Source organism: Neodiprion fabricii, chromosome 4 (genome assembly GCF_021155785.1).
Source record: "Neodiprion fabricii isolate iyNeoFabr1 chromosome 4, iyNeoFabr1.1, whole genome shotgun sequence".
Lineage (NCBI taxonomy): Eukaryota > Metazoa > Arthropoda > Insecta > Hymenoptera > Diprionidae > Neodiprion > Neodiprion fabricii.
Window position 1 is genome coordinate 31,891,680 of NC_060242.1, and position 21,768 is coordinate 31,913,447.

The 21,768-nt window shown below is 37.2% G+C and overlaps 2 protein-coding genes and 1 long non-coding RNA gene across 10 annotated transcripts; 1 reads left to right on the forward strand and 2 right to left on the reverse strand.

Moving 5' to 3' along the window:
* Positions 1–284: 284 nt before the first annotated feature.
* On the forward strand, positions 285–14,743 carry LOC124181345 (homeobox protein PKNOX1-like). Of its 4 annotated transcripts, none has more exons than XM_046567823.1 (6): positions 285–667; positions 8,499–8,934; positions 9,347–9,547; positions 10,058–10,346; positions 11,180–11,361; positions 11,433–14,743. In XM_046567823.1, the coding sequence occupies exons 2-6, from the start codon at positions 8,626–8,628 to the stop codon at positions 11,757–11,759; spliced, it is 1,308 nt and encodes a 435-aa protein (XP_046423779.1). In that variant the 5' UTR covers positions 285–667; positions 8,499–8,625; the 3' UTR covers positions 11,760–14,743. The 4 variants fall into 4 exon arrangements, with proteins under 4 accessions (XP_046423779.1, XP_046423781.1, XP_046423778.1 ...); XM_046567825.1 differs by lacking the exon at positions 285–667 and adding an exon at positions 1,914–2,629 and having other exon boundaries at positions 11,195–11,361; XM_046567822.1 differs by lacking the exon at positions 285–667 and adding an exon at positions 1,916–2,629.
* Positions 7,434–11,840, reverse strand: LOC124181347. The gene is made up of 4 exons (XR_006870432.1): positions 11,761–11,840; positions 9,906–10,319; positions 7,654–7,805; positions 7,434–7,572 (listed from the first exon to the last, which is right to left on the reverse strand). It is a non-coding gene; the product is annotated as an uncharacterized LOC124181347 (long non-coding RNA).
* LOC124181343 (nicastrin) lies at positions 13,693–21,405 on the reverse strand. Of its 5 annotated transcripts, none has more exons than XR_006870431.1 (10): positions 21,171–21,404; positions 20,981–21,085; positions 20,792–20,890; positions 20,347–20,684; positions 19,873–20,260; positions 19,409–19,805; positions 18,890–19,323; positions 18,578–18,770; positions 14,932–15,088; positions 13,693–13,959 (listed from the first exon to the last, which is right to left on the reverse strand). XR_006870431.1 is itself a non-coding variant. In XM_046567817.1 (9 exons), exons 2-9 carry the CDS (start codon positions 21,033–21,035, stop codon positions 13,848–13,850), a joined length of 2,016 nt encoding a protein of 671 aa, XP_046423773.1. In that variant the 5' UTR covers positions 21,036–21,085; positions 21,171–21,405; the 3' UTR covers positions 13,693–13,847. The 5 variants fall into 5 exon arrangements, 3 of the variants coding, with proteins under 3 accessions (XP_046423773.1, XP_046423774.1, XP_046423776.1); XR_006870430.1 differs by lacking the exon at positions 13,693–13,959 and adding an exon at positions 14,071–14,727; XM_046567817.1 differs by lacking the exon at positions 14,932–15,088 and having other exon boundaries at positions 21,171–21,405.
* Positions 21,406–21,768: the final 363 nt, after the last annotated feature.

The following is a 21,768-nucleotide window of genomic DNA, read 5'->3' on the forward strand; positions in this document are numbered from 1 at the left end:
TTTTTCAAAGGTATGACGCAATATGATGTATGAGCAAAGAACAATGAGTTTCGTGGCATAAATTATTGTCTTTATTTTCTTCTAATTCACGGAATACACGAAAAAATGTTTGATGTATAGAATAGTTGTTCAAACAGAATCCCGCGTGGTCGACAGGAATCGATCGATAAAGCAGACCTTCGTCGATGAATCCCGGTATTCGAGTGCTGCCACCTGTTATCATCACGGCATATCAACTTGCGACTCACTTCTCGAGCACAGCGAAAAGTATTGAGTCCGTGACGTCACAAAAGAGAAGAGACCGTGGAAGGAGGAGGAGTACTGCGGACGGTGCATCGAAAAATGTCTACTAATGACATTAATTTATTATCGTTGTGAATAGTCATGAACGGTGGGTGATCGTGGCGGTGTGAAAAGGGTTTGTTTACGTCTACGACGAGCCCGGCTTGATCTGTGACACGTGGCCGAGAATTTCGACTGTTCGAACCGTTTTGTTCATCCGTGCTTCAACGCAGATCTGAAGAGAAAAAAAAACGAAAAAAAGAAAGTAAAAAGAACCTACGAAAAAAGAAACGATAAGAGAAAAGGTAAAAAAAAAAACCAACAAAAAACAAGTGAGTCGTGTTGTGTTGTTCACCACAGCTACCTGAAATCATCCAGCAGTTAGGTAAGTGTACACCCGTTGTTAACACGAAGTACACATAGGTTGTTATTTCAGCGGTATCATAAATCTTGGTAACGAGAATTGAAGGTAATACTCCCGTCTGTGGAATGAATTAACCTCTAAAATGACGTTAACCTAGAAATTGAGGTTATGTTTTCGAGTTGTAGCAAAGAACTAATTACGATGACGATCCTTCGACGCGCTTCGAAGATTATCTCATTTCGCGCATAACTTCTGTCAGTAGTAAACGCCCTATTTCTTTTACTTTGCAAAGTCGACGGTGGACTTCCAGAGTCGAACATCCAGACATCCAGACGACGAACATCCGTATATGCATGATGAGCGGTAGGTTCTAACGTTACGATTTACTCGTTATAAATTTTATTTTTTGTATCTTTCCTCCACCTGTAGTAGCTAGGCACCTGTAAACCCGCAGTAAACAATCGGGTCCCGATGCGAATTTTGATACTGCAGTCTTCGACGTTCGATGAGACAAGTTACTGAGTTTTGTAACTTAAAGTTCACCGAAACGAGGTTGTTGCATTTCCACGATCGGTGTTATGCACTCGGATACTAGGGGGTAGAAATTAAACAGTTTTATTGCTACATCGCATGACGGAACTTTCAGTCGAGAACACGGTCAAGTCTCTCCAATTGCACCCACCTACGTATATTTTAAAAAGTATTTAGTAAAAATCCGAGTCGACGTTGTCCGGTGTGAGGTGGTTGAAAGAAGCCAAACCGTTTCGGTATAATTTTGCCTGGGAATAACTCGCCTCTTCATTTAGGGTAGAAAGCATATACGAGGACAACACGTGCTTCAAATTACGAATTGATAAACGATGCTCATAATATGCGTGTACACACGCACACGCGCTCAGCAATGGCATATACATATATTCTGAAATCGAAATTATAGGTTAGTTTCGAATGCGCGTTGCCCGTTCCTTGGGATCGCGAAAAGTCAGGGGCGCGCGCATTCTTATTTACACCAGGGTGGGGATGACGCAGTAGCGTAACTAAAAACTCAAATCTGCTATAGCCCGCGGATAAAACGCATCTTTTTAGAAAGGGGTGTGATCAGAGCGGCGATGTCGTTCGATGAGAAAAAATTAAACCAAGCGATAACCGAATCGCCAAAACGACAGTACGGGTACTCCCTGCGTTACGTTTAAGCAACGCATTCCTACAAGAATTCTTTTTTCTTCGTTCCCAAGCGACGTTTCGAGTGAAACAAAAGAACGTCGCTGGAGTGAATTTCGGTGGAGCCAACGCCTCCCAAATATCACTTTGTGGCGTACGGCCCTTCCGAACACCAAAAAGCACCGAGAGAAGCAGCAGCAGCCAGCAGTAGCTCCGTAGTTTTTGCTCCGCCCTCTTCGCATGAAAATGATTGTTCTGGCTCGCGGCAAGGCGGGGAGGGACTTCGGCCATTATTGACGTTTGAGTGACAGACTCCGCCGCCGCCGCCGCCGGTCTGTGAAAAATCGACGGCCATTGAAGCCTGCTCATAGGGAGGAGGGGTGTCGCTCTGACTGACAGATAGTAAACACCTAGTACGGGTTCCGTTGATTGAGCGATTGAGCTAAAAACACGTGGGTTCCGAAAATAATATCACGCGGCTTTTTTCCTCATGCGAAACTGGATCATCTTACATTCTGTGTTCTTACGTCAAGATACGGTTGTAACACTACCTACATGTGCGTGTTTTTTTTTTCTTTCGCATTCATTTTTGTGATCACAATTGTATACGATGCCCCACCTAATCCCGGTATAACGGCAGTGTAGTACGTACCTTCCTATTTTTATCGTTCTTAGTCAAAGTGAAAAAATAAATTAATATTAAATAATGACAGTGATAATCTTAGCGAAAGCGAGTTTCCGACCGGTTTGAAAACTTGAGTATCGAGAGACCCAGAAGGTTGTCCAACATGATTTTTCACCTTTAATAGCCGAGAGATCGAGGTTCGTAAATTTCTTTCCACTGTACTCTTGCTTTCTCAAGATTGTATTATTGAATTCAACTTAAATTTCTGTTCAATATTTCATACTTCGCACGTTAGGTATTACTTGTCTTTTTTCAATCCGACGATATCTTTATCGATTGGAGAACAATTAAATTTTACAAATAGTGAGATTATTGTGGTAGTATAAAAGAATAGTCACGATTAGATTCCGAAGATTTATTTATGCACGATTACCTTATCGTCGAGGTAACGATAGTCGGGTACGTTGTAATATTAAATTACAGCGAACTTCTACAGCGTTGAAAGAAATGCTGACGTAAACGACACGTTCCTTTGCAGTCAAACAACAAATTGTTGTTTTCTTGTTCTTTTATTCTTTCACGTCGAGATGCACACGAGCATTTATCCATCACGCCCGCCATTTATTTCCATCGCTCAAGGCGGCAGCGCTCGTTATATTCCTAAAGACCACGAGTCGTCGCAACGTAATTATTGTAGCAGAGCCTCTTTCGACAGTGGTGAGCATAACGTTGTGGAACCACGTTAATTATAGTTTTTAAAATCCTTTTCCTGTTTCTCCAAAGACGCGTTTACAACCCGAACGTCGATCCTTCTTCTCTTCTAATCTGGCAAAAAATCAGGCATATATAGTTGCTTGTAAAATGTAAATTTAAATCGTCCAACGTGTTCTTCATTCGATAGTTAAAATTACCAACAACTTATCAGATGGCTTTTTTTTCCGTAAAATGTCACCTATAATTTTTCCCTGGTCAGTAATAATATTCACATACACGTTTACCTTGTACTCTATAAACGATCCAAATTGTCGGTTTTTTTCACATTCGAATTTGTACACATTTGTATTAGGAATAATTCGGCAATGCGAATGCGAGATCGTTAATTAAAATATCAAATTTTTACCCTGCTTAACTGTGTTATACATACCTATCATACCCGGAATTTTCGTAACGATGGCTTCCTCCGTAATTCGATTAACTATTCATAGTCCTGTTAGATCATACTTTCGTCTTTTATTTCTGCCTTATGAACTATATGCATGTATACGTTTTTTTTTTCGGCACTTAGTAATAAAAGGTTATAGCGTGACGAATTTTTAAAAAATTAATTACTCTCAAGATACGTTGAAAGTTTGCCGACAGCACGTAATGCAGAATTTTTATTGCTCATCTCACGATCGTCATTCGCGTCTGGGTTCTTTATGATATAATCTATACAGAGGTACAATACCATTTAATAATTATTCCACGTATGTATTTCTCGCCTCTTATAACCTTTTGCTTCTTTTTCGTTGTTGGTTTTCTTCTTTTCACAGCTCTTTGTTTCTTGCAAGGTTTATTATTCCAATCGATAAGAAGAGTAGCTTGCTGCGGCCTTGATGAGAATATCCGGATCCCAGTGAAAAAAAAGTTGTAACAAAATTATATATATATGAATAACAAAATGCTATAACAACAAAAAAATATATATATATAAGCAGGAAATTATCGATAATTTTCCATGTACAGGGCATATTTTGTCAAATTCTGGTAACCGACCTATTCAACTGTAATTCAACTACAGTAGTAAAATATGCCCTGTACAAGGAAAATTATCGATAATTTCCCGCTTTCTTTTTAGATATTTCCTTTACCTTACATTTTTTCGATTTTTACCCCTTTGCAAATATACATATAACCCCGGCTTTATCCAGCTGAGTTGGGAATTGTGGTTTCTTCTCTGGGGTTGCTCAGGAATTGCCTACCTTATACCCAAACTGAAGTGGTGTGTCCGCACGACCAACCCCTCCGCGTGTCGGGCACCCAATTTCTACATAATTTGACACGAAAAGTCAACGTCCCTGCCAGTCCGCGTTAAATCCTGGAATTAGGTAGTTGAAACCTGCTTACGTCGAAAGCCCCTTTTTTACCCTGGCTTATTGCTGTCGGAATTTGTCGAGAAGCTCATCTCTGAGGGGTTGTTTTAACAATTTTACATTTCTATCGTTATCACGTTGCAGTGTATAATGCCTTCTGTTATTGTTAAATTGACGTCGAATTAATTCAGTGGATATGAGTACATCATGTGTATATTATTATTAAACGTGAACTAACAGTTTTAAGCCTAGAAAATTATATGTCGATAAGAGTTTTGCACATTTTCTGTTTCAACCCCGATGGACCACTAATCAAGACTAATTTTTTCTCAATAAATGTGGTAAACAAATATTATGGTTCAACTCATGAGATACTATACATATACTGCATACATATGTATTCAACGAATTCGTATAACATCGGCAGTGAATTATTCGAGAGGTTTTACGTATTAAAAGATCAAAAAATGAATAAATAAAAAAAAATTTCAAAACCAAAAGCAATATTCATCTCCTCGGCGAAATATCCCGTAGCTATACACAAATTTCCTCCGCGTACAAGATCTCATTTTAGCCCCGATGTACGTATAAGTATAGGTACAGGTACAGGTACAGGTATAGGTTATAGGCCGGGACGAAGGCAGAAGGTACAGGTGGAACAGTGTTATATGTATGTAAGGCAGATGAAAGGGGATGGGAATATTTTTGCGGCGTTTCCTGTGGGTTTTGTGCGGCCTAGAACATAGAGGATGAGAGGACCACTGTCAGCGATAATATTTTAAATGAAACCTTGGCTGCGGGCAAACCAACCCCGGGGGCGATAAATATCGGCTTTGTCGGAAAGATGCGCTCCGAAAGCGCCACTTGCAAGTAATGGCGCCTGTCCCCTTTCCTTTCGCCCTCCCTCCTTCGGTTCTCTCGGCGGCTCCAACACCCTTCGCCCGGCTTATACCGTAGTCTCTGTCTCTCCTCCTCCTTTTATTCCTCATCCTCTTTCTCATCCTCATCCTCCTTCCCCTGCTGGCTACGACTATAGAGAGACCCTCGCGCCGAGCTTTGCTCTTTTCAGCGTTCGACGCGCTTCTTCTTCTTTCTCTATATAGGGTATGTGGATACCCATGTATACATGTATGTATATGCATGGAGTGCTTGTGGATCTTTGCAAGAGTGTCGGGTGGGTACGGAAAGGAAACCTAGCAATGGGTACGAACTAACGCGATACGCGAACAATAAATTCGTACTCAAATCCCTGATATTTTTCTTTCTTTATTTTTGCATTCGTTTACCTGCTGTACAATCTACTCGATTATCTGCGAGCTCTAAATTCTATTTGGTTATTGTTTCAGATGACATTTTTTTTTTGCGTTATACACGACTATACGTTGTATATTTGCACACAAAAAAATGGAAATAAATTGTGGAAAATATTCTGCTGCGATCAGAATTGCATCGGGTGGTGCAAAATGCGCGTTTGCGTGCTGTTTGAAATATATCAAACGTTTCTGATCTGGCTGTAGAGTTTGACGATCGATATGTACAGAGAAAGAGAAGAGGGAAAAAAAAAGAAACAACGACGCGATAGCAGACAAATCGTACTCTGTCATAATATTTAGGTACACGTACTACATACGTATCGTATTAATATCGATTATATGGGCGTACACGTGATTATACCACGCGTTGTAATTCTGCACAAAGCAACCAATGTAGGAGACGCAAATCCATCAATATAGCGGATTTGCCGTTTGGTGTAACTTGTATACCCGCATTGTCAGAGGTTCTCGCTGTTTATGAGAAATAAGTGACTGTAATTCTTCTTACTATTGAAAAATATTTTCAACATTCCAAGGAGTTTGGTGTTTTACAAATTATAACGTACGACTGCGGCAACGTTTGGATATATATCACTTGTAGGTAAAATCTAGTATAGATCAAATATGAAAATATGGCAGACGTTGTTAAAAGTTTAAGAAACATCCAAGAGTACAGCGGACGGGGCGCACTTCCGTCGTTTCATAATATATTAGGCTTTTCTAGTTACGGGATGTTATATACACTTTGAGGTGTGTTTTTATAATCGGGGTGGGAGTTTTCACCGATGCTATAGAATTTGATTAAAAGTTTTCGCCGACTCCTCCATCTTTAATTAAGGCCACCAGCAATTTTCCCGATGTCTCGGCCAAGGCGGACGTGGGATGAAGGGAAGGATAAAGGAACGTTCGGTGAGAGGGGAGGGGGGTGAAAGGGCAGCTACGTATAATTTTATCAGTTGCTTTGTGTAAACACCACTCGCGACTCCGAATTGTAGCTATTTCATTCTGTTCTACCTTTATTGTACATACAACACCCACCACAGGCCCTGTGTCCCGCGCGTTCGTTATTCAACCATGCAGCTGTTAAAGTATCCCTTGTTTCAGGTTTCCAAACACGCGCCTCCGCGTTCACCCCGAATATCGCAATAATACATAAATATTTGTGTGCGCGCGTGTGTTCTAAGGAAAGAGGAATATATGTGCGTACATATATATATATGTATATATATATATCATTGTACGAGATTGCAGAGTAGGAAGGCAAAAAAAAATACTGCGACACGTGCCGATACCTAGACAATTTTGTTTTATTTGTTTATTTGTTTATTTATATAAATTATATTTATTTACTTTTTCCTTTCTCCTAAGAACATTTTCACGTACGTTGTCGCCGTTGCGCAGTGTTTTATTTATTCATGCGGAGAATCGCGAGGGGCGGCAGGCACCACCGCCAAGGGTTTGGCGGTTCGAGAGCCGCCGGGTGAAGCTTCTAATGATGACATTTAAATGCAGTAGCGCGAGTCTCATGCTGCTCTCTCTGCTTGCCGGCCTGGCGACTTTTCTTCCTTCCTTCCTTCCTTCCTTCCTTCCTTCCTTCCTTCGTCCCTTCGTACGATCGTTCGTTCGTTCGTCGTGTTAAAACAAGATTCACACCGAGCAGGGCGTTACTTTACAGCACATAGAGAACCCGTTGCAGCAATTTTACTGTAGCATCCATTATTCTTATATAATTCCGTAATCCTCCTATATGTACACCTATATAAAAATGTGTTTTAAATGTCAATCATGTGCGGTAAAATTTGCGATATTTCGTGTAAGCTTTTTGACAACTCATACCTCGAATAATAATCCTTGGTGTGGATTAACCTTAAGCGAGAGCCGTCTGTACCGAGGGAATAATTTCCTTCGAGCTGTGCACGAATTACGTACTAACATCAGCGAACTGTACCGTAGACGCTGTACATTATATGTATCGTATGTGGACCGTCCTGTTATAAACTTAAAATTAGCCCAGCATCGAAATCATCGTTTTTGCTGATAGGCCTTTATTACTGGAATTTTTTTCAACGCTGTACATAAAACATTAAAGAAAAAGACGATGAAACTATATACATGAACTGGCAGTATAAAACTTGAACAAAATAAAAAATGTGTCACCTCCTGTAGGAGCTTGCTAAATAACTATTCTTATTGCCATAAATTGGTGCCAAATAGTTTATAAAGTTTTATTATGTTTAATTACCTTGAAGACATGATAATAATAAAAAAGGTACTTTCGAATTGAAGTGTTATATTGTATCAAAGTATATTTGTATGAGTATTATTTCGGATGGCATAGAGTTGGAAAGTTATAGAAACGTATTATCGAACTTACAATGAGTAGAAAAGATTGTGCATACTGAATGCCATGAAGAGTCTCTCGCAAAGTTTGTAACTTGCAAATATCTGTAGTACATATTTACGAACTGCTAAATCAGTAGTAATGGTACATTAGTATAAAATTTGAAGTACACGAAAGAATGATTCAAGTTTGAAGTGAAAGAAAATTGGTTACTGGAATTCACATTTACAAAGTTAGAAAGTAAACATAAAGATTACCAGTTTCCTCTGTTTCCTTCTTGGAATAACCGTTGAAAACTGATAATGGTTTGATAATTTAGATTACATTTATTTGCTTACAGGTGAACCCTCGCTGTCAAATAACTTGTGAAAGAAGAGTTTTCTTTTTTTTTTCGTTCGATATATAGAAGCGCATTAGGCCCCGGAGGACCTGGCTGACAATGGCTAGTTTGAGAGTGGAACGATAGGATGCAAGAAGGTAGCACCGCAGTGGCGCTAGCAATGGTCACCCCTGGCTACGATCAGGACCCTGCAAGCGGGGTAGCTGACTATACGACACATCAAGACCAAGCTCAGTTTGAGGCAGACAAAAGGGCTGTCTATAAACATCCTCTATTCCCGTTATTAGCGTTACTCTTTGAAAGATGCGAGCAAGCAACGCAAAGCTCGGACAATTCAACATCGGAAAGTTTCAACATGGACATTCAGGCGTTTGTCCAACATCAAGAAAGAGACCGAAAACCATTCCTAATCAATGACCCAGAGATTGATGGTCTGGTAAGTATCATATGTGCAATATATTTCACTCAAAAGAATCGGATTTCTATCACAGCTGATGTAGAGCTGATCTCGGTGGACTAGCAACTCGATGTAAGTTCAAGACAATTGGCACTGACCAACTAAAATTAAATTATATTTTTTTTAACTTTAAATCGTCCAGTTTTTATAGGAATTCCGGAAAGTTTTTTAAATTTGAGCTCATGTTCACAAAAATATTTTATTCAAATTTGTGAACGACTTACATTAATGTCTACTTCAAATAAAACACTAGAGCACAGCTCGTGTAGAGTTCCAGTGAAGTACTGCCCAAGCTCGTAATAATTGGAATAATAAATGAAAGGAACTAAATAACATCAGAATAAATAGTTAACAGTTGAACAACACTACTGAAATATTGCTGTTTTTGCAGATGATCAAGGCCATACAGGTGCTACGAATTCATCTTCTAGAATTGGAAAAAGTTCAGGAACTCTGCAAAGACTTTTGCAACAGGTACATAACGTGTCTAAAGGGCAAAATGCAGAGCGAGAATCTACTTCGCAGCGACTACAGTCATCAGGGACACGATATGGGCCCTTCGAGTGGCAGCAACGGAAGCAGCCCTCTACAGGTTAGTCGCATTCTCATTCGCAGGGATCCCTACCCTGTCCCGTTACCTAAGTAGATATCCTTATAGTATTAGAGGTGTGGGAGTATCATTGATGCTAGAATTTCGATGATAACTACAAGCAGAATTATAATAGTAAGACATAATTCTTTTCTTAGTTTTATTATTTCTTGTAATATATGCTGCGGGAATTCGAGAGAGTTGTAACAAAAAATAAACAATATGTAATAATACGAAAGAATGGCTCGTCGAATAATTGGTAGAACTTGTACTGTATGGATTCTTGGTAAATTTTCTCGATTTTCTACACATTATGTGTTTCTATGGTTACACTGTGAAAACAAAGATTTTCAATTCTCACCAATTGATCCAATTTGTCGCATACCAGCCGATAGTTGGAACGATTCACATGAGTGATTTTATATTGGAAATATGGTACTTGCACACCTCTTGAACGCGTAATAGTATCCCACCCCTGCTCTCTGACGGCTAGTTGCGACATATATTTGCCAGGTGCTGTCATCTACAGGCAATGATGTTGAGTCGGGAGCTAACGGACTCGGAGTGAGCGGGGGGGATCCACTGTTGGAGAGTAGCGCGGGTATTTTGGCGATTCACGGAGAGAGGGGTAACGACCGTCCCTCTTCCACGCGATCGTCATCCGCCACTCAACACTCAAACAGATCTAGCAGCCAAGACAACGATGATCCACCCTCGCCATCAATGGTCCATGGTAGCACTCCCCTTTCACAGATCGGGGCTCACCCTAATGCATCTGCAAATGACATGTATCTCGGTCAAGGTAAGCTTGTTTACGATTTTATTATTATTCAGTTATAAAAATTATTTTTTGCAGGAGAATTATGTTTGTTGATAATCATGTGTTCTCTACAATATTAAAATCATCTCAACAGTGTCTCGATATGTTGAATACAATGTATAAACAGTACACTATTGATTATTCTCGTTTGTAGAGGAATTTGACTCAATAAATACTGGTGAAAGAATATACTTGGAAGAAGCTGGATATTGGGGACTTCTTCCGTTGCAACAACGTGAAAATCAGTATATTGATGTTGGTGATGCTAGTGACGAAAAGTATTTTGGTTCGAAGTTACCCGATTCTATTATTTATCGCTAACATCTTTTCTGCAGAGATACTTTTCGAAATGAAAACACCTCTCTAAAGCTTTCACTCGATATTCATGCTATTCATATGCTAGTTTTGTGATTTTTAAAGCAATTTAGTCTACAACATAGTTTCAATTTCAGTGGAGAATCTTGAGGTTTCATGAAAGTTTTGAATACCAATACAAAAAATAAGTTTTGGTTTTAGATTTCTGTTAAAGTTATGACTTGAACAAATGCATACTGTTCAGAAGAACATTTATTTCTGTTCTATTTCGAATAGTTAGTCTATGGAATAATTACTCTTCACAGAAGTGTGTGGTCATTTTGAAATTTTGTGAACAAAAATGTATATTTCATCATCTCTAACTTTTAAAAAAATATCTGACTAGGTACTGTCTTTTATTTTATTTAACTAGGCATTAACTTTGTTTGTGTTACTTTTTCCCAGTAGAATATGCTAGTGATGTCATGGTTGCTCAAGAACTGTAAATGAACGTCAGTTAGATATTACTGTTGCAGGCTCCCCATCTCCAGCACCGAGTGAAGACGAAGACGAAGGTTGTGGTACAACAACTTCCGGTCATAGTGGCGGTCACAGTAGCGCTAGGAAGGGAAGACAAAAACGAGGAGTCCTCCCTAAACAAGCCACCAGTATTATGCGGTCTTGGCTTTTCCAACACTTGGTTGTAAGTGTAGATACCCTTTTGTCAGTTTTAACGCTTGAAAATTGTTGCGTTAAAATAAAAATTTATTACAGCATCCATATCCAACGGAAGATGAAAAACGACAAATTGCAAGCCAAACGAACCTAACGCTTCTTCAAGTTAATAACTGGTTCATTAATGCCAGGCGACGAATTTTACAACCGATGTTAGATGGTGCAGGAGCAGAGGCGATACCTCGTGCTGGCAAGCGACATAAAGTTGCTAAGCACGTCGCACAGCAACAGCAACCACAAAGCCAACAACAACAGTCAGGCTGGCAGTCGGAAGATTCAGGGAGTGATTCAGGTACCAGCGATGGCGAAATTGATGTCGATAGAACTAAGGATGGCAATGATAGCGACGAAGACGATCTTCACTGACCTCTGTCCACTAAAAGAAACGTCGGCTATCCGCGGTACCTTCACACCCAGTTGCTCACTACAGTATTAAGGCATTTGACGTTATATTTTGCTTTAACTGTCCGATACGTAATCATTCTCGCAAGTCGCGGACATGTAGGTCAAGTATATCAAGCTCTTCTATTATCATGAATCTTATATCGCATTTATTTGTTAATTGTTGATAACTGTTTGTGACTACACACTTGTGATCTTCGCACTTTACCTTTTTTTTTTTTTTTGCCCTGTTTATTACGAGTTACCGACAAATATAACTGAAGTTTAACTTTTCGTCGTAATAAATAAATATATAATTGCTCATTTGATTTTAGTTTTTATAATTTGGTCATTTGTAGCACTTTATTCCTTCATAACGGAGTGTGTAATATTGTGCCATCGAAGAGCATGGTAACTTGGTTACTTGTCGAGACAACCAGCTCTGCATCGTCGTCACGTAGCAAAGTGCTGTCCCTCCATGATAATAATAATAACTACTTAAATTAAAAATATATGAGTATATTTTTAAACTCTAAGTGTCGTCTCTGTGCATGTACCACAGCTTGCGGGCTGGTACTGCTGTACATAGTAATACATACTAAACTAAACCTATTACTAAGTAATAACGTTGAAACGATAAATATTAACAGTACGTAACGAAAAAAATTTTAATATTACGCTGCATTAACGGAAGACATACGACGTGACGACACGCACATGCCACGCATAGATGATAGCCATACACTGTCTACATATGATAATGACCGTTGTAAATCGAATTACTTCTGATACGTTTTTTAATATGAATCAAATTGCGAACAAAAAATTATGATTTGTATTAATTCGACATCGACATATTTGCACGTCAATAATCTTGATTGTTACTACATTTCTATTCAATTTCCCGATCAAATTAATCTTACGAAGCAGTTGACAATGGCAATACATCAGGATAATTTATTCTATGAGGTATATTTTGTGATAATTGTCAAGGTGCCACGTGTTGAATTTCTTCCTCTATGTAACGTTATTAAATGACGAATAGAACTTATGTTTACGACGTGCGAAATAAAGGTGTTGATGAACATTTTCTTAAATTTTATACCTATTATACTATAGAATGAAAAATATATATATATGTATACATAATAAAACCAGCTTGTAAATGTACTTACATAACTCGAACGCCATCATCAGTTGCAGACAGCATGTAACATGGTATAGCTTGGTATAAGGTTTACCGAATAATGTTGCATTGATGAAAATTTACATGCGTGCAATAATTATGTCCCAATTTAGAAATCTGTTAATTCGGATCGTGCAGTAAATCTCGTACAAGGCTATATTTATATCTTATATGATCTTTGACATTAAGAAAAATATTAGGATAAGAGGTAGGTTTTAAGGCTGAACCACGTATACGTATGTGCTGCGGCACCAGACAACTGTGATAGCTCGGTGGGCGGTGCCCAGCCTCCTACTTCATACTTGTATACTGAATGAATACTAATGAATAGTGAATACTTGAAATTAAGAATTATATATATATATAGATATATATAATAATATAAATATAATAATTATATATATATATATGTATAAAATATTATAAAATTATATATATATATATAAAATATTATAAAATTATATATATATATATATATATATATATGGTACATATGGTTCGGACATATGCAAAAAAAAATTGATCAAATTTATATTTGATTATATAATAATACGTGATTGTCTCATCCCACGACACATATTGCATAGAATAAAAATTTCTAAAACAACCTGTATTGTGTATGTACGGACCTTCAGGCTGGACTTATCAGGTTATTCACACGCAACGCGTAATTTTCACATTGGATTTTCACAGCACTTATGATCAATCTAAGGATGATATATGACATAACAATTTTACAGAATTCATTTTATTATAAATCACACATATGTACTGCCAAACTTGTTTTCTTAATTTCACTTGTCTGTCATTATCTCCATGTCTTGAGAGTGTTACATGCGTTTCTATTATTACGGCAAATAATTGTAACAATAACACTGCGTAGACATTTATGCGAGTGTGCATAACTTTTTTTCGTTACATGAAGTTATTATCAGCAGTCTTCTTTTTGTTTCAAGTTGTGTACATTCTTGAACACTTAGTTTACTGGTTGCTCGCTCACTATAAATGTTATCAAGTGATAAATTTTTGTTACAAAGATATGTATCATTCTCTAATTGTTGAGAAAAGTGTTATCTTGGGAAAAATAGTTTCAATTGTAGTTTTTTTTTCGGTATGACAATTCAAATTACTTTCCATATTTTGATGCGAATCAGATAAATTTGAAACCACTCCCTGCTGAGTTGAAAATGAAGATTACAATGTACACACAGGAAGTAAGAGTAAACATATAATGCATACAGTCAAAAAAAATATTGCATACTGGTGAAATCAAAAGAATGATTTTCTCTTTTCCTCTCTCTTTTTCTCTCGTGTACATCTACGACCTATTAATTAAGTTTATTGATAATAAATGCCATCACGCTTGCAAAAATCCCCCATATTTTTTACAATATCATCTTACATCTTGTACAGTTATATTTACATCTTATATCTACAAAAAGCTTGATCAATTAAAATTATTATATACCGAAAAGTGACTTGACAAAGAACAAATAACTTTATTTTCCTGAAATTTTGAAGTTGCCTTCGATTTTATCCATCGTGTTTGTTTATGATTGTGAAGGAAACTGGTGCAGTCCCCAAAATGTGAAGGTAAATAATTTTCTAGTTATATGAATCATAATATTGAGTATAATATTGTGAAAATTTTGTTTACATCAGGAATACTGGTATCCGACTCCTCCATCTTTATGACAAGCTATGTTACTTGTTATCACTTTCTGTGCTCCAAGTATATTACATATAGCTTCGTGTAAATACTAGTATCTGCATAATGATCTTTTTCAAAAAAGTATTATCCGCTCTCGATAGAAATAAATATCTGACAGTCCCCATCTTTTCAATGTACATGTTTAGTTTGAAAATTTTTGAGTTCATCTGTTTTCCATTAAAGCCCATAGAATAATTCTTTATCAACGTATTATCCACATTGAGAAGTAACATACAAATAGTTGTAGAGCATATAATTACCAGAAGCAGAGAATGGTTGAGAAAATAATCCAGCTGCACCAAACAATTGATAGTTGAAGAAGATTGATGATGTGTTTGGTTCCCTGTCCAGTTATATTGACGGGTAAACATTTTTCAAATCATAAAATTTCAAAGTGTTCTCACCCCATCATATGATCTGAATCAAAGAAATTCGTAGTCACGTAGAAATAATGCTGTGATTATCAAATTTAGTACCTTTGTGTTAACAGTATGTTAGTCTCGCTGTGTAACAAAATCCTTGAGCAAAAAGCAACTTAATCTAAAATGTAAAAACTGGGTGATGCCATGATTTTATTACTGAGAGCCTTTTACAGTTGTGCGAAGCCAATATTATAGTGGTTTTTGGATAATACAGAAAGAATAAAAAAATGTTTAAGCTTTTTTGCAATTTTCTCATATTGGGCATTCTGTGATTGTTTCAACTTATATTGGTCAAGATTAATGCAGTATATGTTGTTGAACAGTAATGTCCAATAGTAATGATTTTTCAGAAAAAAGTATAGAAAACTTGAAATGAGAAAATTACATATATGAGTAGCGACTTAGCCACCAACGTAACATAGCAATAGTATTAGACAAACAAAATGACAGATTCACTCATTTTCATCTTAAAGTTCAGCTGTAGTGACCACCCTTTCATGCTTGATATTTAGGCCAACTTCGATCAGCTGCTATTGATACAGGAAGGTTAACAAAAAAACAACGGTTATGTGGCTGAAAGATACTATTTTCATCTTTATTTCAGGCTTTAAAATTTGCAAATTGGTCCCTTACTATTCAATTCCCCTCATTTTACTCGAAGTGACTTTATTCAACACTTTTTATAAGTGAAAAGTTGCGAACGAAAGACGTGACAAAATTTGATTAATTCATGTTTTTCGTAATTCTTCTTGAGTTCTAACATGTCCTGAGTGAAATATGCTTAGTTAAACAATTATGGGCCATTTTTTTTCGAGTTTCGAAACTTAAAGTGGAGATAAAACTAGAATCTTAGCCGTGTAATGGTTCGTTAATTTCGAACCATTCCATATCCGTAACAGCTGTTTAAAGTCAAGTTAAAAATCAAGCACGAAACGGTGACCACCGCCTTAAGCTATGTGTAACTGTTTAGCTAACAAGTTCTCATTTTTCTCTTTTCTTTCTAGCTTTCCTAAACAATATTCTACAACTCTTCTAATATTGAGATTTTTTGCTCCCCTAATGACAACTGTATTGCTAGTACTGCAATTTGTTATTCTACCACTGCAGGTAAATTATTAGAACACATAAAGTGTGATACTGCACATTTGTCGTTTTAAGTAACATTGAATACTCGTTTTAGACGTAAAAATCAGTCAAGATTTTAATTAATATGGGACATACACTTCTGATGAACGTAATTACAATCAAATTAATTCACAATTAATAATATTACATATTACAATGTTATGCACTGCTCAATTCCATTTCTAACTGTATGCATTAGTTTATATCATAAGTAGAGAGAGCATAAAAAAATAAAAATGGCGAGGTTCACTTTCATTGAGGTGAACGCGCGCTAATCCTTTAGGTATAATAAATAAAATGTTAGATCCTTAGCGTTTGCAGTGATAAGTTATTGTTGCATAATACTTAGCCGACAGAGTAAAGGCCAAAGTATTGAATGTCCTTAAAACAGCTGCATATTTACAAAAGAATTGGTGGACCCTAAATAATGAAAATTTCAAATAATTTGTCCGAGGGCGTAACCACACACATTTTGAATTCAAAGACTAGTTACTGGAACATTACGTTCTTCTCGACGCAAATCTAGCCTGGTCATTGTCATGTGGTTCGCGGCGTATCCCTAGCAATCCGCAGTTCCGCTGAAATAATTTAAGTCTATTGAAATCTAAATTATGCTAATTGGGGCCTAGATTTAATGACAAATTAATATTTATTGCTACTGGGTGACATGTGGATAAAAACACTGAGAAGCCACAAACGTCAATTTTCATGAAGCCACAATAATTTATGCTACTTTTCTGATGAGTTAATTATTTGCATTGACACACATTCAAATAGTACAAACATGGATATCAAATATTTGTCTGGAAAGTCATCTACCTTAGCCGATACTGGGTTTACATTTCAGAATGGATTGGCAACAAATATATTAGAAAGTCTGCTCTAACACAAAAAATGAATATTACTCATAATGCAGCGAAATAGGTATGTACATGCATTCAACTTTTTGTAACTTTTTGCTGAGATCGCTATTGTCAGACACATTACTACGTGCAGATTACGGTGTGTCAAATAAAATTTTTTTTCTTTATGGAAACAGGTTCGACAATTTCATTTAGGTATAAAAATACACCTGTTAAAATTTGAGCTCGTAATATTAACATTCGGGGAAAGGTTCGGTGCACTTGCTAACTATGAGAAATACCAGTCCGACAGGGTTCATGATTTTTTGTTTCATTTTCATTTGCAATGAATCCTCTATGATGCCAAAAAAAAAAAAAAAAAAAAAATGATGACCATTTCACAAATTCTATCTTTTGACTCAATGAAGATATCATCAAACCCATGCGTAATTTTTTAGATTATAAATTCTCATATGCATAAAAAAATTGGGAGCGCTAAGCAATAATCACCGGCCACGGCGTTTTGAATTTACCGTGCAAAATTTGGTATTTGACAGTAAAAAAATCTTTCGTGGTCACACCGAGTTATAAATCTATTTTCATACACAATTTTGCATGAAACAAAAGTATGCGACATTTTTGGTAAATTATTTATAATTCGTTTACTTTATAGATATATTTCATCGAAAACCACTCTTCAAGGGACAGCAAGAATTATCGGATTTCTCGTGAATTAAAAAAAATTCAAAGAAGATATTGGGATAAGTATTTTATAAGAGTTACAGACAATTATTTGCTGAAAATTGAATGCTCTACAAAAAAGGTCTGTTATCATTTTACGATAAATGTACTCTTTCTGAAAAAGTTATATGAGGTTAAAAATTATTTGAGGACCTTAAATAACTTTTGAAAGAGTAGATTTATCATAAAATACCAAGACCTTTTTTGTACAGCGTTCAATTCCCTAGAAAAACATGTATGTGAATTTTATGTGTGATACATCGTTAGCTAGTTATAAAAATCAGAAGGAGCAAAAACCATTTTCTCCCATATTATTCTTATGAAAAATAGAAAAGTATGTTGCGCAATCTCTTAATGTTAATATTGAGAGCTCAAATTTTAGCAGGTGTAATTTTACACCAAAATGAAACTTTTGAACCAGTGTTCAGAATTTTTTTTTTTTCGACACCCCAGTATAGATATTATGCTTTAGGAATGTGATAGGCAAAGTATGAGACAATAAACGCTTTGTAATTTCCCGCTTTGTCCACAGAACCATGAAGAGACAAAGTTACAATGAGTCCATCATAATTGATACATAATGTGATGAATCTGAGGTGTAAACCCATTTGAAAGCGCAAGTGCATGGCAAATTCAATAATAATAATTCAAATCGATAAGCATTTCAATAGCACATATATAACTCCAAATAAATACGTTTTAATTGATTCTTGTAATGCGTAAAAGTATACCTACGTATAGACTCATTCAATGATTAGTCGTAGTTTTCAACTTACATCTGATTGAAAAGAAGATCAGCACGGAACTGGATAAACCAGACTATGATAAACGAAGCAATTGCAACTAAACTTCCAAGGATCACGTTCAAACGTTCTGCTGCCACAGAGGGCTTCAGAAACATCTTCATGCTTAGTACCTGCCACACGGATTCTGTCCATGTAGAATAATATCCGGATTTCATATCATATCCTACGAATATTGAAGTAGAAACATTAAAGATATAGACTTTATAAATTCTTAGATCATTGGTTTCATTGGTATTTCCACTTCAAGACATACATGCCCAGGAAAATTCATGTTAACATTACCATCTATTAGGAAAGCTGGGCTTGTTGCAAAGCTGTAATTGACTGCGGATCTGATGCACGTCCCTTGGAAATTAAGCCCTGCCATCCAAAGGGATTGGTTTTCGTAGCACATACTGGAATTATATTCAGCCAGTGTTGTACCTGTCAATAAGGCCAACAGCTGTCCAGTATAAGTTGTCACATAATTTAGCGATCTGTTAACGCCAACATACAGTGGCAGGACTTGATCCGGCAATTGGTGACCAGGAGCAGAAGCTGACTTGAATAAAGAACAGTTAGCGCTTTCCAGGTAACAAGAAAGCATTTTTGAGATGAGGTTCTCGATATTTCCAGAACCATTACTAGATGTATTTGTCCCAGTAACAATGATAAATAACTGATTAGCAAGCTCTAGTGCAATTTTATCTAGGCTTTTGGCAAGACCAGATTCAGAGCTGAAATTAAAAACAATTACCAATGAGTTCGCAGCATTAGAATACAGACAGAAGAGAATATTTATCTAAATAATAATATTCATACCTCGTGAAATTGACACTTTCTGCATCATCCAGAATACTGTGATAATACTTGTTTGTAAAATTTACCCCATGGCTTGCAATTACTGTTGCACTAATAGTAGAGCTTTCAGCCAGGAAACTTTGGATTGATGCAGGTGGTACGCTGTCTTTTAAAACTTTTGCAGATAACTTTGGGATCAATGCAGTTATTAGTGAATCGTTTTCATAATTGCTGGAATGCAGATAGATATCTCCTTCCCCAAGCTGGCCTAGCTCAACAACTGTGCGAATTTGATCAAACATTAAAGTTTTCTCTCCCAATGAATGGAAACTGCCGTTTTTTAAGTCGAACACAAATCGACTAGACCCTATGTAGTCAAACGCTTCACCATTGAACAGTGAAAATACAACGTTCGTTTCTGGAAAGCAGATATTTAAATCGTTCACATTTATCAAATGGTTTGTACTTTTCAATTTTGTACTCACTTCCGACCGTTGGATTCATATTATGCAAATAGTGTGCCGTAGCGATGAGTGTAACTAATCCTGTGATTGCGCTATTAGCGCCTGGTGCCAGTGTGTCAAATAGAGTTGAAGCATCCAAGCGTGCTGTTACAAGGATCACAGATTCTGTTTGATTGTCCAGTGCTGCTAATGGCCAATATATATTTCTGTCACCCAGAGGGTCACAGTATAGCGGTGGATTAAAGTTCAATCTTGGAATACTTCGTCGTATACAAGTTTCCGAATCCACAGCAGAGAACATAAATGATTTCATTTCCAAGGCACAGAGTGATCGTTGGCTTTGGCTATCACGATCATGGGCATTGAAGGTAGTGAAACAAGTCTTGACATCATTCAATTGACTTTGATTCTGCAGAGTAAGACAAGCTTAAAATTTTTGCAGTAATTGGTGCTAACCAAAATGCACCGAGGATGTAATTCAAATTCTATGCCTACCTTTAAATAAAACATTGGGAATGGCCAGTCTTCCATGAGCAATGCAGATCCCCAGGGATTCCAAGGTTTCTCGGTATCGCACTGTTTGAATCCTGCGTATCTATTGGGACAGGTGTCATCGGGGGAGTAATGTGAGGGTCGTTCTATACTAGAATTATATGTCAGCAGAATTCCATTTATATTTTCTGTGTTCCGTAACCGAATTAAAGTATCTCTGGTGAACATTGAAAATGGTACAACAGCTGTATATGGTCCAGCATTGCCATTTTTTTCCAACCACACGAGCTCGGCCTCATCCTCGATTATATGAATAACGCCGACACTGCCTGATCGACTTGCTGCAAACCAATTTGGTAATTATCTAGTCATTTTTTCCATATCTTCTACATTCGTATTAATGGTCAGAAACTTATAACTGACTTTTAATAACACGTTTTATACTCACATGAACAACCAAATTGGTTAGTACCATTGTGGCGACGAAAACAAGCTGCAACACCTTCTAAAGGCTTGTATATCATGTCTTTGATCCTCTCAGTGCAAGCTGAAATGAGAAAAATGTTTTGTCGTGGTTCAAATCAGGACAAACATGACTAAGCGTGATGATAAGCTCTATGGTATGTGACAGTCTTACCGGCATTTATAAGAATAAATAATAGAATGCATCCTCGGGATATAGGCGCTGCCATTTTTCCTTTTTATTTTTGGTTTTCCTGAATATCGTCTGTGTTCAATTAATCTGTAAAAATATTTTTAATATGATCGTCTGAAATCTCTTGAATCAGTTTGACATTTTAACGTGACACACGATGGCCGATCCTTACGAGTACTGCTTGACGTAGAAGCACTGTAGTGTGAATATTTATTAGCACTTTTGCTGGTTAATTTCGGTAATTTACGGATCGTGCTGAATATTCCGTGATCCTATTACAAAAAAAGGGGATCCGTACAGCGACAAATAGTGAACGATATTGATGTGAATAGCATTTTTGCCTGATTTTTGCACATAACAAGATGCAATCACGAACCACGAAAAGTCCCTAGAAACGTTGGTTTCCAGCAGCCCCATGACACTCACTACTGCTCGTATACTAAAAAATTGTACGCGTTTTGTCCCCGTTTTGTAGTTCCTCTACGTGACGCTAGTAGACTTCTGACACGCTCGCTGCCCTCGCTGACCGCGCGCGAGCTTGTCAGACAACTACTAGCGCCACTAGTGGTGGAGATTGGCGGCAGAATTGTGGGACATTTTGCGAATTACTTTTAGCAACGTGTGTCAGGGCACCATGTGTCAGGGGGCTGGTTTCGCGCGGTCAGTGAGGGCAGCGAGCGTGTCAGAAGTCTATTACTAGCGCCACGTAGAGGAACTAAAAAACGGGGACAAGAAGCGTACAATTTTTCGGTATACGAGCCGTGGTGAGT

Coding starts and splice junctions, on each gene's coding strand:
- LOC124181345 (XM_046567823.1), top strand. CDS start 8,626: ATGCAAGAAGGTAGCACCGCAGTGGCGCTAGCAATGGTCACCCCTGGC. Junction 9,548..10,057: donor ACGGAAGCAGCCCTCTACAG/GTTAGTCGCATT, acceptor TATATTTGCCAG/GTGCTGTCATCTACAGGCAA. Junction 10,347..11,179: donor TGACATGTATCTCGGTCAAG/GTAAGCTTGTTT, acceptor AACGTCAGTTAG/ATATTACTGTTGCAGGCTCC.
- LOC124181343 (XM_046567817.1), bottom strand. CDS start 21,035: ATGGCAGCGCCTATATCCCGAGGATGCATTCTATTATTTATTCTTATA. Junction 20,261..20,346: donor TCCCAATGTTTTATTTAAAG/GTAGGCATAGAA, acceptor CTTACTCTGCAG/AATCAAAGTCAATTGAATGA. Junction 18,771..18,889: donor CCCAGCTTTCCTAATAGATG/GTAATGTTAACA, acceptor CAATATTCGTAG/GATATGATATGAAATCCGGA.